Source organism: Pecten maximus, chromosome 8, assembly GCF_902652985.1.
Source record: "Pecten maximus chromosome 8, xPecMax1.1, whole genome shotgun sequence".
In the NCBI taxonomy this organism is placed as follows: Eukaryota; Metazoa; Mollusca; class Bivalvia; order Pectinida; family Pectinidae; genus Pecten; species Pecten maximus.
Genome location: NC_047022.1, coordinates 13,868,525 through 13,886,215, shown reverse-complemented (window position 1 = coordinate 13,886,215; position 17,691 = coordinate 13,868,525). Strand labels below are relative to the sequence as shown.

The 17,691-nt window shown below is 35.7% G+C and overlaps 1 protein-coding gene across 5 annotated transcripts in view; it reads right to left on the bottom strand.

Moving 5' to 3' along the window:
* Positions 1 to 3,154: 3,154 nt before the first annotated feature.
* The window catches only part of LOC117332515 (TNF receptor-associated factor 4-like), a 42,405-nt gene continuing 27,868 nt past the window's right edge, over positions 3,155 to 17,691 (bottom strand). For 3 of the 5 annotated variants that reach the window (XM_033891450.1, XM_033891451.1, XM_033891453.1), the window contains exons 2-6: positions 15,553 to 15,604; positions 6,735 to 7,004; positions 5,507 to 5,668; positions 4,930 to 5,085; positions 3,155 to 4,626 (exon numbers count right to left, since the gene is read on the bottom strand). In XM_033891450.1, the coding sequence (XP_033747341.1) occupies positions 4,009 to 4,626; positions 4,930 to 5,085; positions 5,507 to 5,668; positions 6,735 to 7,004; positions 15,553 to 15,604 (1,258 nt within the window). In that variant the 3' untranslated portion in view covers positions 3,155 to 4,008. Of the gene's footprint in view, positions 4,627 to 4,929; positions 5,086 to 5,506; positions 5,669 to 6,734; positions 7,005 to 12,225; positions 13,268 to 15,552; positions 15,605 to 17,691 lie in introns of those variants that run through there. The other 2 variants (XM_033891454.1, XM_033891455.1) reach the window with 2 other exon arrangements.

Sequence of the window (17,691 nt, the reverse complement as noted above, 5' to 3'; positions counted from 1 at the left end):
CTAATTGCACTAGAACGTATGTATAAACGGTATCATATCACATAACAATAGGAGTGAATGGATATTTTGACTATGACAAGTCAGACCTGAATTCAATACGAATGTTCGTTGACCAGGATTTAGACAGTCTGGTGGATGTGTAATTACTAGTTTGATGTAAACATATTTGGTAGTGATCCATTAGAATCGAAATGTACATGATCATATTGAAATATGTATTTCATTATAGATTTTGCAATAAAATTTGCTTTCATACCGAATTCGGTGTTTTACTTCATATTTTTAATTAGATACACTCAAGGCTTCAGTACCGAGGATTTAGTTGTGGTGTCGCTGTCTGTCGTCTTAGGTTGTTACCATAAGTAACCGTCGAATTGTGGCGTTATACTGCCAAAACTTGTGCTAAGTATTTTCCTCAAGTTGGAGTCGGATACACAATTACCATCCTCCAAAATTCTGAGCTGTTTTTAGTGTTTTAAATGAAAGTTGAAGTTAAAGAAATTGCATTTTTTTTTTATTTATTTATATTTTTTTTTATTTTTTTTTATTGGTGCTTATTATATGTTCTTCTATACCATGGGTGCCATTTTATAGATTTTTGTGACAAGTAGTACAGACGTTGTCGGCGGTGTGCCATCTAACATGACAATGATGTATATAGAGAGTTAGTAATAGTCATTTGAGATACCTTTCATACTTCTACGTTCAATGATAATTGAAAGTTACCCTGTAAAACATGAATGTGTAAAGCTGGTAAACAAAGCTTTACCAGACATGAAGTTCAGTATTTTAACATGGCAATTATACAGAAAACAATGTAAGGTTTATTGCGTTTATTATTCTTAAACGATACATCAATAAATATGGACATATGAAATACACCAATACATGTTATATAACACGGATGATAACTGACTAGAACGGATATCTGTACAGATGTAAAATGATGGATGATGATGGATGAGTATGATTAAGGAAGACAGGAACGGTATCATTTGACCGAAAAAGTGTAGGGATGTAATACTGGGGAGACAGGAAATCGTGTCCGTATACCTGTACACAGGTAAACTACAGGTGCATTATTACACGAAAAGGAAAACAGAGCATAGGAAGAGGCTTAAAGATTGGATAACAGTTAGGGTTACACAAGGACAGGGAAAAGTCATAAAAGATACAACGACCTTGAAAGGACACATGGACAGAAAGACAGTCACAAGATGTATATAAAATAAACAATAGACATATCTTCCTAAACAATGAAGGATACAGTCTTCAGAATAAATACTCTATACCTGTCAATGTATATCATTAGGTAATCAAATCTGTACATGTCAACCCTGATTAGTGGAATTACTACAGTAAGGAAAGGAGGACTCCAAACGTCTACAGCATAAGGTTCTAGGTTTAGTTGTTGGTGATATTGGAGTTATCTCCCCTTACACCATCAGATAATGAGTTTAGTGGTAGATGTCACTTTTTTTCAAATGAAATTGATCTTAAAATCAATTCTGCCAATTAAGTACTACCTATCTGAAATCTACCACAAACTAATTAATTGGATCCTATAACCTTACTGCATTGACCGCCATTACCATCAATTAAAATGCCCTTCCTTTATACAATAACTACAGGGAGGTAACAAGAATTGTGTTTTAATATCAACAGTAACAATATCAACAATAGTGTTATCCTTAGAGCACTAGGCAGGTATAAAGGTAACATTAGTCTCCTACAGAATATCCCTACAGCACTAGACAGTTGAACCGCTACCCCATTCAATAGATACTATTTCTTTAGTTACTGTTCAGCTGCAACAGCTGGAGCCAGTCTAATGTACTGTGCTACACTATAAATGTGTCCACATATAGCTACATGCTAGTGTAATAGGAGTGGAAAAATACACGGCCAGACCGGGGTTCGAACCCGAGTCCTCCCAACACTAGCCGGATGCTCTACCGATTTAGCTACCTGGTCGCCGATGATCGACCCGGTCCAGTTCCGCTACACTCTTCCCTCCTATTTTTTTAAGTCTTCGACCCAGAAGACTTCACAACTCACAACCCAGGTTCGGGTATCCCCTTGTCAAGTATTCACCTCACTTGAAACAAGGTTTGGTCACAGGCACCAAATGTAATAGGAGTGGGAAAATGCACGGCCAGACCGATTGAGCTACCTGGTCGCCGATGATCGACCTGGTCCAGTTCCGCTACACTAGTGGTTCCTATGGCACTTGTCCCTATATTGTATTCACTAACACTAACCTGGAACACCCCCCGGAAATACCTGGATGTTGAAATTGGTATGAGATCCCTCAATCATAAACAGGATGTGTGTATTGTATCGTAGAGCAATGTGATCAGGAACAGAATCTCCTAATCTATATCTGGAGTCCTGCTATTCTATTTGAACTTATTAATGAACTGAGCGCTCAATAAAAGCCATTTAACAGTTATTTTAGTTATCAGGGTCAATTTTTTTTTTTTTTTTAAATTAAAAAAATAATCTTAGAAATACCAGTTTTTTTCTTTGTTTATCTGTAGTGGGGTCTTTGGTTAAGCAAATGACGTCATCCTTTTTCCTAAGAAAAATAATTGTATGTTCATACTGGGCAGGTAAACATATATAGTTACATTTGTATTAGGACAAATACGGTAATCTACACATCACACAAACACACTTTATGTGGAGATCATTGAAAAGATGTACAGGAGCGAATATCATAATGCAAGATTATACATGCATACAGTGTTACATAATATTCATACCAGTTAAGGGTTTTAAATGCATGAACAACTAATAGAGATATCTCCCATCAACACATCTAATACACAAACCCTTGCATGAGTATATGGACATAATTATATTTGTATAATAAATTAGATTTCCTTAGATCGTAAATATGATAACCTATTGTGGGAACCAGATATTTGTAAACTTATTGTACTTAAATCTTGAGTACTTATCTACATAAATGTATCAAATATTTTTTGCCTTTTGAAAAATTTAAATTAATTCTTAATTCAGCCCCTGCATAATTTTTCTTGAATTCTGAAATTGCTCCTGCTAAAGATACCTATCTTTTATGAATTAGAAATCAAATGAAATAAACTCTGCAAATTGAAATTAAAACTACTACTGTTCAACCCCTACATTCCATTAACTATGTACATTGAGAAGCATTGCTAGAGTACTGGAATAGATTTCCTGGTTTATCATAATCCCTAGCAATACCTTCAAAAATATAAAAGCTAAGTTCTGGAGCATTGGTGAAATTGAGCCCAGCCACATTTGCATTCAGAAAATTAACAAGTACTGTAATACAGCTTACCTATCAGGACATTTTGGTACACAATTATGTGTCCTTGAACCACTGATTGGACTGTAAGACAATCTGTTCCTTAAAACACTGGCTAAAATATTGGGCAATCTTCCTCTTAAAATTGGCTAAATATTGGGTAATCTTTTAAGATTCAGATTCCTCCTAAAATTGACTGAATATTGGGCAACCTTCTAACGAAAGTATTGGCTAGATAGTAGATAACTGGTCACAATTCATGGTACTTGTGGCTGGATTACATAGGATTTTAAGCAGTATACAGATTTGCTTTAAGTTATCTGTCCTTTTTGCATTTATATATGGCACATTGGATATTGGAAAACACAAGACACAAAGTGATCTGCTGTTGGCAATAGACCTTTCACTACAATGTCACTACTGTCCCAACAGTCTGCGTACATTCTTGATTAAGTATACACTAATGTCAGACAGTGTATATCATTCATACAGACTGCTAATGTCTTGTGAGGAGTAACACTCTTGTGCCAGTTCAAATCCAAGTACTTCCAGTGCTTGTCATCACTAAGGTTACCACTAAGACCATCAAGAGTTAAAGACAACTTCATGATGTGAACAGACTGTTGTTTGACTAACAGCATTAGCACACCCAGCACAATAGTCACTAGACGGCACCAGTCTACATAATACTTCAGGACACACCAATATACAGCTCAGGGACAGATGAACTTGTTGTTGTCCACTTTAACCTTGATCACAATACAATCGTCCTTGATGTAATCTCTCGACTTAAGAACTTCTTGCGACACAAACTTTGGGTAACCAAACCCGAGAGTGTCCTTGTCTGCGTCCTTGAGAGGTTTCTGGAAGTGTTTCCAGGTTGGGTCGGGAGTGAAACTCTCGGAAATATTGCAGCGTTTGTCTGGACTTGAGCACTGGTCAAACAGACAAAAAGAGATTGGGAGGGAGAAGGGCCAGTCTAACAGATTGTCATAATCACCAGGAAGGAGTTTAATGTACACAGACAAGTTCTTGCCCTCTCCTGCTCCATTTCCATTCAAAAACACAGAAGCGACCATCTTGTAGCCATAGCGTGATGTGTAGAAAGGCTCGCTGACAATCTCAACACTCTTGTACACAGACTCTAGGAACTTCTGTTTATAGTTTGTAATGCGCCATATGAAGGTGCCATCTGTGACATGCGACAGTGAGTAAAGAGCGTCGCACAGCTGGGTTATCTCCTCTTGTTGGCGATGTGACAAGTCACACATCAGTTGCAGGTGGTGCTTCATGTTTTCTTCCACGTGTTTGTCCATACTGAACCTTGGGCACTGTAAAATAGAAAATTGACAAAATAAATATCAAGTGATAAATCAAAGAGCCTCAAAAAGTCCAGTTTTTCTTCTATGATAATGTAACTAAAAATGCACTAACAATTTCATTCTCATTGGTCTACATGGATAAACTTGAGAAATTTGTTTTTTGTTTAAGGTAAATTACTAAACTTTAGAGTCAAATTTCTTATCTTGTACATTGAACTAAAAAAATTTGTAAAATTACTTATCAAATTTTACTTCAATATCCTTTTTTTTATATTGCTGCAGATTACAATGTAAAAGTAGTTATATGCTTACCTTATGAGAGCAACCTGCCTTTTTGAAGGCACAGCTAACAGTTGCAGATGGACAGAGGGCCTGAACATGAACATCCAGATCCTCTCTAGGAATCTTGGTGGGGTCACAGCGGTTAGGACATGTAACTGGAAAGCGAGGGCACTGGTACTGATGGGTCTGAAATATTTCAATGGAAAATAATTAGAGATAAAAAGGGGAGACAATTAGAGCTAAACAGGGGAAGTAATCTTATTTTATACAGATAATCATAGCCATTAAGGAGAGATAATCATAGCCATTAATGGGAGATAACCATATCAATACAGAAGAGATAATCAAAATTTGACATGGGAGATAATCTTACTATAGAGAAGATAAACAGATAGCCATAGCCATAAAGGGGGATAATTGTAGCTACCAAGGGGATTATCATAAAAAGGGGAGGTAATTGAAGCTGCATAGAGAAGATAATAATAACCTTACATTGGAAATATTACAAGGAAATTGAACCATATAGAGCTTAAGGGAGGTAATAATATTTCTTAAGGGAGATAATAATATTTCTCAAAATAAAACTTGTTAAAGGTGTGAAGAATACCTGTAATGTTTCCTGTACAAAGTCTCTTTTACAGTAGGAGCATTCCACCGTACGTTTGTGACACTCATTTCTCATATGGTTGTTCAGGAAGCGCCGCTCAAGTCGGGCTCCACATTTGTTTTCACACCACATCACCTCATAAGGACACTGACCAGAATGAGTCTGTAAATACAACAAATCACTCATCATTAACAACAGGTCTGTCAATACCTCACTTCAACGGCTGTACTAACTCTAGTTAACTCTATCTTACCATATTTATCCTGTAATTAGCCCAGGGGTCAAACACATAAACTTTGAAAAAAGGGCATGGGCTTGATGCAGGACAACAAAATAGCTGCAGTAGACATAGATGTGATTTTTACCAGACATGGGCTTATTACTGGATAAATATGGTATTTAGTATCTATTTTGGCATTATGGTTAAACAATGATTTACATACAGCGAGAGAATGTGTATTTAAAAGGTACAACTACAATAAAGATCTATTTAGGAGATGATGGGACATGTTTAGTTTAGGTAGTATTAAGAACACCATACTGTACAGTTAGCTTACTGACAGGATCTGTAAAACAAAACTGTTAACTCAGTCAACCACAAATAGATTCTTTTAATATGTCCGTTTGAAACTTTCTAGAATTCCGTGACAGAATTACACCACAATGAGGTAACTGCTGACACGTGATGATTTAGAAAGCTGTTACAAGAAAATCAAATTAAGTACAGATAAGTTTGGTGCAAACTCCCTACATGAGCCTGGTATGATAATTGAGTTATCTTACTGCTGATAACAAACTTCTGCTGCAGCAGCAGGCTAAATGTTACTATATATACATCCCCATTCTGTACCATTTAAGACACAGGTCACTTAATCTTTACAGTGATAGACGGTCTAAGACCAAAAATATTTGTTTTACTTAAAATTTCATCCATCTCTACATTTTTACAGGATCTTTATTAATATGTTTGAAATAAAATACAATGCATTCAATCTTACTAATAAAGTTAAATACAGGTGTATTATTTTAAAACCAATAATGAGAATGAAAATATTATAAATTTTTGACATCCTGAAAATATTTTTAAAATATTTTGTTACAATAGCAACAAAAATGACTTGTAATTAAATTGAAGTGTAAAAAAGGATTCAACAATAATCAGAATATTTCAGATATAAGCTGTTATGCAAAACTTTACAATTTCAGTTTACATTTGCATGTCACTTACCCGTTCATAAGAATCCCCAGGTAGCTGTTGGTTACAGAACTCACAAACAACAAGGCGATTGGGACAAGAGAACTCTAGATGGTCCTCCAGAGACAGGCGGGACAGGAGGGCAGGGCACTTGTTAGGGCAAGCTATGCTGTCATAGCAACACTGGTCCAGATGAGTCTGAAGGTTGTGCAGCTTCCCTACCCACCGACACCCATCCTTGTTGTAGCGGCATCGGATGAGGCTATTCATTACCTCAGAAGTAAGATCATCATCAGGGTAGATCTGTAACAGTCAATCAAAATCAATTGCTTAATGGTTAGTGCTACAAAGGATAAAATATATTGTTTACATATTATGTAATATAATTGTATCAAATGACTTTCATGTGATATTGTATTTAAAGGGAATATATATCAAAACAGGAAGCTAACTCAAATGATCGTAGGTGAAATTAAATAAAACCTTCCCAGTATACTGGCATGCCATATTAAACCAGAATAATATTACCTAGCTGTGACAGAACGGTAGACATCATAATTACAACATCCTACACTAAATCCTGATTATACCTGTGGACCGTCCCTACACTTCTCCAGACATGAAAACATTCTAAAATAGTATGGATTCCACGTTATTGCAACTTTTGACACAGGTAACAATTCCCAGTTTTTCTGAGTTTGATAGCATTGCACAGAAGTGAGGCTGTATAATACAGAGATCGAAGATGTCAATCAGCAAAATCATTATGGAGATATAATGTCAACCTGGATTATGGCCAAAAGCCTAGATAACATCTGAGCTTTATGAGCTGTACATAAGCTCGAACAGGAAACATAAACCTCATTATAAATGCATACTTGATCTTTAATGACCAGAGTAGGATATCTCAAACATCATCTTCTAATATTACATCACAATCACCATAAATATTCAAAGAATTTCCATAGAGTATTCATCAATCTGCAGCCATGTTTTATTCAGAGGAGGGCTCAATTGTCATGACAGGAAAATGGAACCAAGTTTTGGAGTAGGGTGACACTTTATATGTAGGAACTGTATGTATATATAGAAATCATCTGATCAGGAAATATTAGGATAAAGTAATGCATAAACCGGCCAATTACAGCCTTACTGTTCCGATTAGCTTAATACGAAATTATGACAAATCTTTCATATTTTCAAAAATATAGTACAGTGTATTTCTTTAACTGAAATAGTACTTTTAGGGATTGAACATATTTAAGGACATTAGAAACACTATTTGTGTATATATTGTCAATATTTAGATTACTTGAAATATTTAATTTTTAAAATTTGTGTCAATGCCTCTTTAAGCTGATCCTGTGATCCAGTATTACCACTTGAAGTAAATATTACCACATCTCGTAACTTACTCCTGGTCGTTATTTAACAGTTAACTCTGACTGAATCAACACAGATGATAACATGATATGATTACATATACTCTAGAAAAAAATTTGCCTGGGGTAACCTAAACATTCCAATTTGATGTCTGGTTATCTCCCCTGAAGTACATCTCCATGACAATGGATATTCTCAAACTTCAATATCATGTTGTCTTTATCTAAATGTGTAATCTTGAGGTTCAGGAATTTTGACAGGTGTATGATGAGCCAGCTATCTCCAATGTGTCCTTCTACAGGTGGGAATGGAATCACTATCAGTTGATTTGCCAGATAGGCTTATAAAGACCACAACCTGACCACTAAGTTACAGCACAATGTTACATCGCGTGACTTAATTATTTGTAAATGGATATCCATTACAATTCCCATAGAGCTCCCTTGTATGTCTTTAATATGGATTCAAAATATTCAAGTAATAGCCTTGGTTTCATCAATATTCCTTAATTTAAGGAAATTTCCAACTTGAAATTTTCAATAGGAAAGCATTATTGAATTTGAGGAAAAAAATGCTGATGAACTTTCTTTAAATTCTGTAATATTTCGAATGACATCTTGTGAGTTGATGGGCCGTTACAAGAATGTGCTTCCATACTATGGGTATAATGACAATTCCTATGGGAAGTCGTCAATCAAGAGATATACAAAATGTGAAAATATATTAATACAACATAGCTGTATGGCTTAAGACAGAAAATATCCAATTCAATTATCACCTTGAACTTCTCAAAAAAATTACAAAATATTCAAATTTTGATTACAGTCATAATGAAATTTTCCAATTTAATTATCACTTTGCACTTCCCAACAGACTAATTTATTAAACCCACACTGAATATTGCACAAAATATACTCATAATTTCATACTCAGCAGCCAGGCTGTCTGTACTAAAGCAAATGAAACATGAAATAACTGCGGACATTTTTTTTTTGACGTATCGATAATTATCTCATGAATTTTAATGATATTCTGTAACTTCACTCCTTAACGGACCCAGACCATGCCTACTTACTATTGTGTTGGTAATCCCTGTCTCCCTCTGCACACACAAGTCTTCGGTAGTGTGTGACTGACAAATTGATTATTGACTATGAACATATTCCACTAATACCTTTTAAATCCAAAAACGGTTATTCAGATAAGTTATTGCTTTCAAATAACAACATAAACCTATGGCATTTATAATTGGATAGATCTCCCCTGATGCCTTCAGTTTAATTGGGAATAAACACAATATAATTAGACTATATCATAAGATAATCGTTACTATTGTATTTACAGACAAAGGTGAGTCATAGAAACTTTCAGGTAGGTCAGCCTGTAGGTACGTACACCTGTATTAGTGTATTGGACACGCTATATGGTATATATATGACTTGCAGGTGTTGTTACCACATTCCTATCAAATACCGGCTATTGTCTCCATAGTGTAAATCAATGGTATTAAAATTATAAAATGTCAGCAGATTCCTTATCTCGAACTTGTGCCAGTGATAAGGACCATAGCTCTATTAGCTACTAACACTAGCTGGGGGCCATCATAACATAGCAGATCAAAGCGATCCTGACCACCAAGGTGGAGAACTCCATGTACCTGTTGGTACTATTGTACACAGTGGATCAGATTTGATTATGTCCATATCTCACCACTAGAGTGGTCCTAACGAGGAAACTTTTGAATCGTTATAAACGTAAGACTATTGTGGGATGCCCAGGTGACTAATGATGACCAGATAACTCGTTTGGTCAATCAAAAATGTCCACCTGGAATTCAGGTTGATCCAGAGTACTCATTGGTTGCTCTAACAAGTTGTATCAGTTGCATCATCCCTTGTATTGCAAGTACCACCAATATTATTTACCAGTATATCTTATGTGTTATAACTACTGTGGTGTGTAAGCCAGAGTTAACTTCTTCTTAGCTATACCAACCATCTAGAGTTTGAAAGTCCTTGGTCCCTCCCCCCCTGTTTTAAGTTATAAGAAAATTTTCATTCAAAATACCTTTATAAATCTAGATTATTCACACTTAACGAATACTTGAAAACTAAGTTTAAGGAAAAATCAATACTCCAGTCAACAATATCACACTTGAAGTTTCCACCATCTTGTTCTGTAGGCTTATTTTAATATTGCATATATAACAATATTCATGAAACACTAGATATGATAATTAGCTGCTATTTCATCCCTGCCATGTACTAATGATATATGGAAAATCAATATGGCAGTCTATATACAGGGCTACCTGGTTCTCAGTAGCTGTAGGCAACATGTGTGACCCCTATCATCATAACAGAAATATAGATCAGAACGCATCTGATCACATTCAAGGTCATTTTCGCCCTGTATTTCTAAAATAGTGTTTAATTCAAGGTAAATATAGATATTCAATGCACCTTAGTGACCAAGATCAGAGTTGTTTGGTGCTAAGTTACAGACTTATTACACAGATCTAATTATTACAAACACCTCAGTGACACAGATGTTTAAAGGGATGATGGATTTAGATACAGTATAACTAAATCAGTGGTAAAGGTCACTGAGGTAAGAATAAATATATCACCACCACCACAGGTTCCTAATGCTGTGAAACAGATAATGGCTGACTTTGTCCAGAGTGACTTGGAACCAACTGACCACAACTTTTTATCAATACATCGACATATGGTCAAACCCCCACTAGACCACTCAGAATGTCTGTTTTATCTAACCTTATCCTATCAGCTTTCACTCCAACCTATCATATAGCCCTAGTTTTCTTGATATATACCAGCAATTTAATACTCAAATACACAAAACATCTAATGATAATATAACACTATAATACAATATATTTGAAACATGTATCTATCTTATTTGAAAAAAATTATGCAAAATCTACATTTCAATTCACAAGGTATTTACATATTTTATGAGAGATCTACAATTCCATGAAATAATGAATATAATTTTGAACTACTCATTCAAATCTACTGTGAAAGAACAGGGAATAATACATTCCTGCAAAGCACTGAAACAGGAATCGAACCTAGGTCTCTGGCATGATAATCCTTGGCTCTATAGCTCCAGAGCCAAAGAAGCATGCTTCATCAGCTGGAGTGACGAGACTGTATTTAACACTATGTACAAACCACACCACGCCAACCTGTTCCTCTTAAAACTACTGATAAAATTTAATCCTTTGTTTTATTAGTCAATGTGGACCAAACGCACCAGATGACCTGACATCTTTATTCTCTGTTGTACTGAGATATAGCCCCTGAGCTGTGGGTGTTGTTAATGTTTATTCAGCCCCTGGGAACAACTACCTGATGGACAGGTGATCATGACTCCTCCTTTAGGTGGGAGACCACAGGTGTGAAACATGTTAACAACACACAAACAATCTCACTGACCAGGATATTAATTACCGTAATAATGAGGATGATAAACAGACTAAAACCTAGGATGGTAAATATGGAAAGTTAACAAATAAATATCACATTGTTGTCTGGGGATATTGAACTGTATGACATCACTAACAATGCAACGACATCATGCCAGCAATAACGTCATATGAACAGTGCAATTCATTAAAAGATGTCTACTGTACAATTGCCAGAGAAAATTAACCATTCAACCTATTACATAGGAGAGGATGAAGATCTCAACTCTGTAGGTAATATTTTTAAAGATGTCAAACACTCCACAAAGCCACGACTTTGACAACTTAATAATCTTCCTTATCTGGTTGCTGTCCTAAGACTCACCCCATGCAAAGAGGGTGAAAATTTCAATTAATTATACATGTATGAGGAAGTTTAACTGACTGATATTATCTTTCATATAGGAAACATTTAATGAAACTAAAATGTTACATATATGAGGACAATTGTACTGCAACTTTGGATGCTGTCGAAAAATAATTTGCAATTTTGCATTATTTTTAGAGCAATAGTTTATACATTACCTATGTAGGAGTTTTCACATTTGTATATTAATGACACAATATCCCTCAGCTAATAGTGACAAGCATATGTTAAGTAAAAAATAAAAGAAGGTGACCAATCTGTCATTGTCTATGTAGAGAGCTTACCTGATACACACCTGGCTTGTCAGAGTCTCACTGTAGTATACAGCTCTATAACTACTGCCCTACACCAACTGTCCTATAGTTATAACAATGTCATAGTGATTCAACTTCCAGTGATACCGTCAAAAATCAATGGATATAGCCATACACCACACTAAAACACTGTTTCCATGGCTATCGGAAAAGATAACATTCCTCATAAACAGATCAGGTTATCAACAGTATCAGGATTATTTGGATGAGAAACCGTGAAGACGTGGTTGATTTAACAGGATGATGGTCAACATGTCATTAATCTAGTAATCCTCAGGTGAGAAATTCACAAATTCACGATGTCCCCAGGCAGACTGTAATTAAGGTTTTAGAGTGCTTTTGGTCTGAATCACCGCAGGATGTTCACGTTGTGTCCAATATAAACGACTGACCAAGCCTCAACCTCCACAGTTGGACAGACTTCCAACTGGACCATAGAAACACAATCTGCCTATTGCAAGAGCCACACAGACATTACCTATGTACACAGTAGGTTTATGGACTATATCATAGATGACTACCTGACATTATCCCCGATTGTTCAGTATAGTATACTCTCAAACTAAAGTAAATATAACACTGTCCACATAACCTTCCATTAAATGTAAATCTCTTTGTCAATACCCCAGTGAATCAGAAAAGGTGACGATACAGATATCCACAGTTGAACACTAGGTATTGCTGTTTAGTGTTATATGATTAGACTAACAGGAGTCAGTGTCCAGCTAGACAGTGACTGTCCTGATGGTTCCGTTAGTAACAGTAGGGGCATCACTAATTCATCACATCATTTATCCATTCCATTTAAAGGGCAACGACTATTTTCATTGTCTGCTAATTGGATTCAAAATGTCCTTTTCCCTTTAAATTAAGGAAATGTCCAGTGATCACTCCCATCTGTCTCCTTACCAGGATTTGAATGTCTCAGTTCCCTGAGGTCAACATCATCTGCATGTCCAGTTATACAGTTTGAAGTTGTATGGTAACATATCCCACCTCATTACACGTTGTAGAGAGGATAATGACCAAACCGGACAAATAGCTCTCACAAAGGGACAACAGCTGACGTCCCCTACAGCCTCGGGCCTGGACCAATGAAAACTATCGCTTCCAATCAATACAATCTGTCATCACAATACTAACAAATGGAGTTTATACTCCTTATAGGCATGTTCACTTCTTTTTCTTCAATTAAATCCGAGATTGATTTTCAGAATAAAAGATCAATACCCTAGCTGCCAATCTTGCAAAAAATAATTCAAGCATTACAACAAGTATGACATCAACTGCTGTCAACAGAACAGCAAGCACCTGCTGTAGCCCAATAATGACCCACTCAGAATTACAGTATGTTGTGGGTACAGTTCAGTCAATATTATAACACTTTTGTCAATATTGGCTTTACAAAGTCAACTCTGGTTAAATATAGTGAAAGGGGAATCAGGTAAATCTGTTCTGTGATGATAATACACATTTTGTTAGCAATGAATATACATGACGATCTGTACTGTGTTAGGCTTCATTCATCGGCAGGATTTAATCCTTTACGCGTTTTAATCCTTTATGCGTGAAGTAGAATGTGCAGGAGGTAATGTTGCACGCACGCAGCAGCATGTTATCCCATTACATGCCAGAAAAATACCTGCATTAAAACCACATAACCACATCCCTTACACACTCCAATAACGATGATTAAAAATGTTCAACAAGCATGCAATTTGTTATTGAATTTTTAAACCTTAGTAATAGGAAGAGACCGGAGAGTAGCAGTATACATCAGGATTGCAGGAAGGAAATTTAAGTGTACTTGAAATAACTGCAGGCATGTCTGAGTTGTGCGAGACCTTCAAATCAAATAATGTACCAGACAAGTATTCAAAACAGCCAACCGAATCAATATGTGATTCATTAGTGAATGTAACCTATTATAGCCTGTAATTTGGTATCTGGATGTTGTACTGCTAAACCTTGCAGCATATACATAGCACAAGCGTATATATTTTTTTCTGTATAAGGCCTAAATTATTTACTTATTTATCATTTCTAACTTAATCATTTACTTATTTTATTAGCATAAATTTTTCACTTCACATGCACACCCATCCATTTCCTGACAAAATTTTTTTATATATATCAATTTTTTTGGCTTGTATCCCATTTTTGTGGCTATTTTTTATATTAAAGTTGGATTTGTTCCATCTATTGTAGAACATCAACTCACTGGCCTTTCTGTATTATTTAAAACTTCATCATCTATGACCATCTTGATCAGTAGTATCCTCAAGTGCAATTTAATGAACATACTAGAGGTTCAGCTGGCATTCCATTAATTTCCTTGCCTGATTACCACCCTTGATGAGCCTGATTACCTCCCTTGATTAGTCTGATTAACTCCCCTGATATGCATGATTACCTCCCCTGAAGGGATGATTTACCCCTGTGCTAAGTTGATGAAAGGAACATTATCCATTGTTTGATTGCTGTCCAGTGACTCATTAAAGCTTCAAGGTCCAGAGCATACAGCCTCCTCCTCTGACTGACTGTGTCAGCGGCATGTGATTTATAGCATTTGCCTAGCATTACATGGGGTACATAATGCAGGGTATATTTATATTATGAGACTTGGTATAAAAGCACTTTGCTTGCCTCTGTTTTATGTGTCTGACAACCAAGGCAGTATTATTTCAAGGTGACAGCCACAGACGTAAACATATGATACATAATTAATCTGATGCCTTGGATTTCTGAGACACCCTTTTCAGTATTTGACTTGTCGAGGTTAATACCAGGTGTTTACATTGCATTCAGCAATCATATAATTATAATCCACAGAGGAAACCTATGTTTTCCTTAGTGAGTTTATATATGGACAATGGTCACTTCCCTTGAGCGTCTGTCCTGAGCGTTTGTCCCAGATAGGGATTGGCTTGGTCAAACCTATCTGTGGTCAGTACCAAAGGCAGGTCAGTATGAATTGAACTACACATAAAGCATCTATTTGTTAGCATAGTGAGGGAGGAAATTGAAATAGAAAAGGTGATTTCCTGCCTTCTATGTGTTTGTAAATAGGAAGAGTTTGCCATGTCTGCTGGGTAAAGGTACAGTGTAATTATTTACAGGATGACTTTATGGAACGAGACTATTCAGTGGAAGTGGCTGACAATGGGCAGGTCAGGTACACACACACACACACATGTGATAAATTTCACACGCTGTTTACTGATTAAGGTAGAGGGGACATACAACAGGTATCCTTCAGAAAATGGATAGTGTTTTAGAAAAACTAATATAACGTACCTGAGCATAGTCTAAAGGCTTGTCATCTTCGGGACATTTGAACACACCAGCACTACAAATAAATAAAAACCAAAAATTAATTTTCTCTAGAGCCATGAAAAAACATTGTTATATTTTCCAAGTTTGTTTAATTATCCATGTTTCATAAGATATGCAGTGGAGCATAACTGGTCTTGAATAATACTCCAAAATTTGATTGTTATTTTTGAAATTGACTGTTGTTATACTTTAAATTTACACAAGTAAAGCAAATGCATGACACCTGGAATGAAGATGTTAGTAAATTCTTGACACATATACAGGTGAAGGTTTTATGAAGTTCACCAATCAAGTTTACCCTGTGGTAGTGAATGACATTATATGACAGTTCTATGGGTAACCATGGTAATAAAAGAGGTAAAAACCTAATCCTATTGTGTACCTATTACCAGGTATATATAACTATAGGATTTCCACACCTTTCCTCAAACAATACACACAATACTCATATATACAACAACAATACCTAGTAAATCTTACATAACATGTGAGTACCGAGACAGGAAGTTAATGACTTTGTCAGACTGGGTACACAAATATAATCTCACCCATACTCAGTCTCTAACCATTTTGAAATCACAGTTAATTATCAAATTTAATGATATGTACTCAAATCCAAACAAGAGCCTTAAGCTTCTTCATGACAAAACATTCCTTAGATGAGGGATTAGGAAGAGGGAAGAACAAAACGTCCCTCATATTGTTAAATCAGTAGAGGGAAGAACAAAACATCCCTCATATTGTTAAATCAGTAGAGGGAAGAAATCAGAGTGCCAATTATTACTGGGTGGTTTGGTTTGTTTTGGTTTAACGTCCTATTAACAGCCAGGGTCATTTAAGGACGTGCCAGGTTTTGGAGGTGGAGGAAAGCCGGAGTACCCGGAGAAAAACCACCGGCCTACGGTCAGTACCTGGCAACTGCCCCACGTAGGTTTCGAACTCGCAACCCAGAGGTGGAGGGTTAGTGATAAAGTGTCGGGACACCTTAACCACTCGGCCACCGCGGCCCCTATGTACTGGGTGGATGGGTGGCACAGTGGTAACACACTTGCCTTTATCATTCTCTGTACATCTAATTTTGAGAAATGAAATAAAGTTTGAAGTTTGAGTTCTACCTAGGCAGTCCAACATGAGTGATTGATATAAGTTGATATATAAATAAAGTTTAAGTGTACAAGTATTTCACCAATACATTTATTATAGATAACATGTATTTTGATGTTATCTTTTATAGCTCATTGAGACTGATTTACTGATTATTGGTATCTCACATCCTATTAAAGTTATCAAACTCAATAATAAATTCCAGCCTATATCTAATCAACGCAAGGTCCCCTGCGGTGTGTTATGAACACTACTGTACACTCTCCTGGGAAACTAAAAGTCTTCTCCTTGACAGACCAACGTTTCCTGACTTTTGGAATTCCAATAAAAAGCATAACCTATTTGTTTGTATGAAACCAATAGTGTTTATAATCAAATTGTTTAAACAATGATATGTTATAATTGATTAACCAAACAATGAGAAATCAAAAGCCTTGATCACCAAAAGGAAGATTGATATGGAAGGAATTACTAAATACATACAACTGTATGTACAAAAATGTTTATGTTTTTTATTCAAAATTATCAAAATTAAGATTGATTAAATCTAACTAAATACATTCTATAAATATACATACTTAAATTTAGTGCATATTGCAAAACACTGTTTACATAATATTTATATACATTAATGTCAATAGCTTATATTCAATATCCATATGATACATTGTGCAATTACATTTAATTAGATATATATTAACATAGTAACACAAGTGATGAAGAAGGACAATTTTATGACTCATGCCCTGATCGGGCCTCAAACTCACGATCTACAGTACCTAAATGCCTAGCCAGAAATACCTGCAGCTTAAACCACTGTGCCACATCCACGTTCTTAAGTAAGAATGCTTCAAAGGCATAGTTATGGCCAGCCCAATTCATATGTTATCATTTTTGTTTTTTAAATGTTAAGGATTATTACTTTTAACATATCCTTTCAAATTCTAGTAGTTGAAGACGAAATATCATACAGTGAAATATAAAGTTTTATCAAAT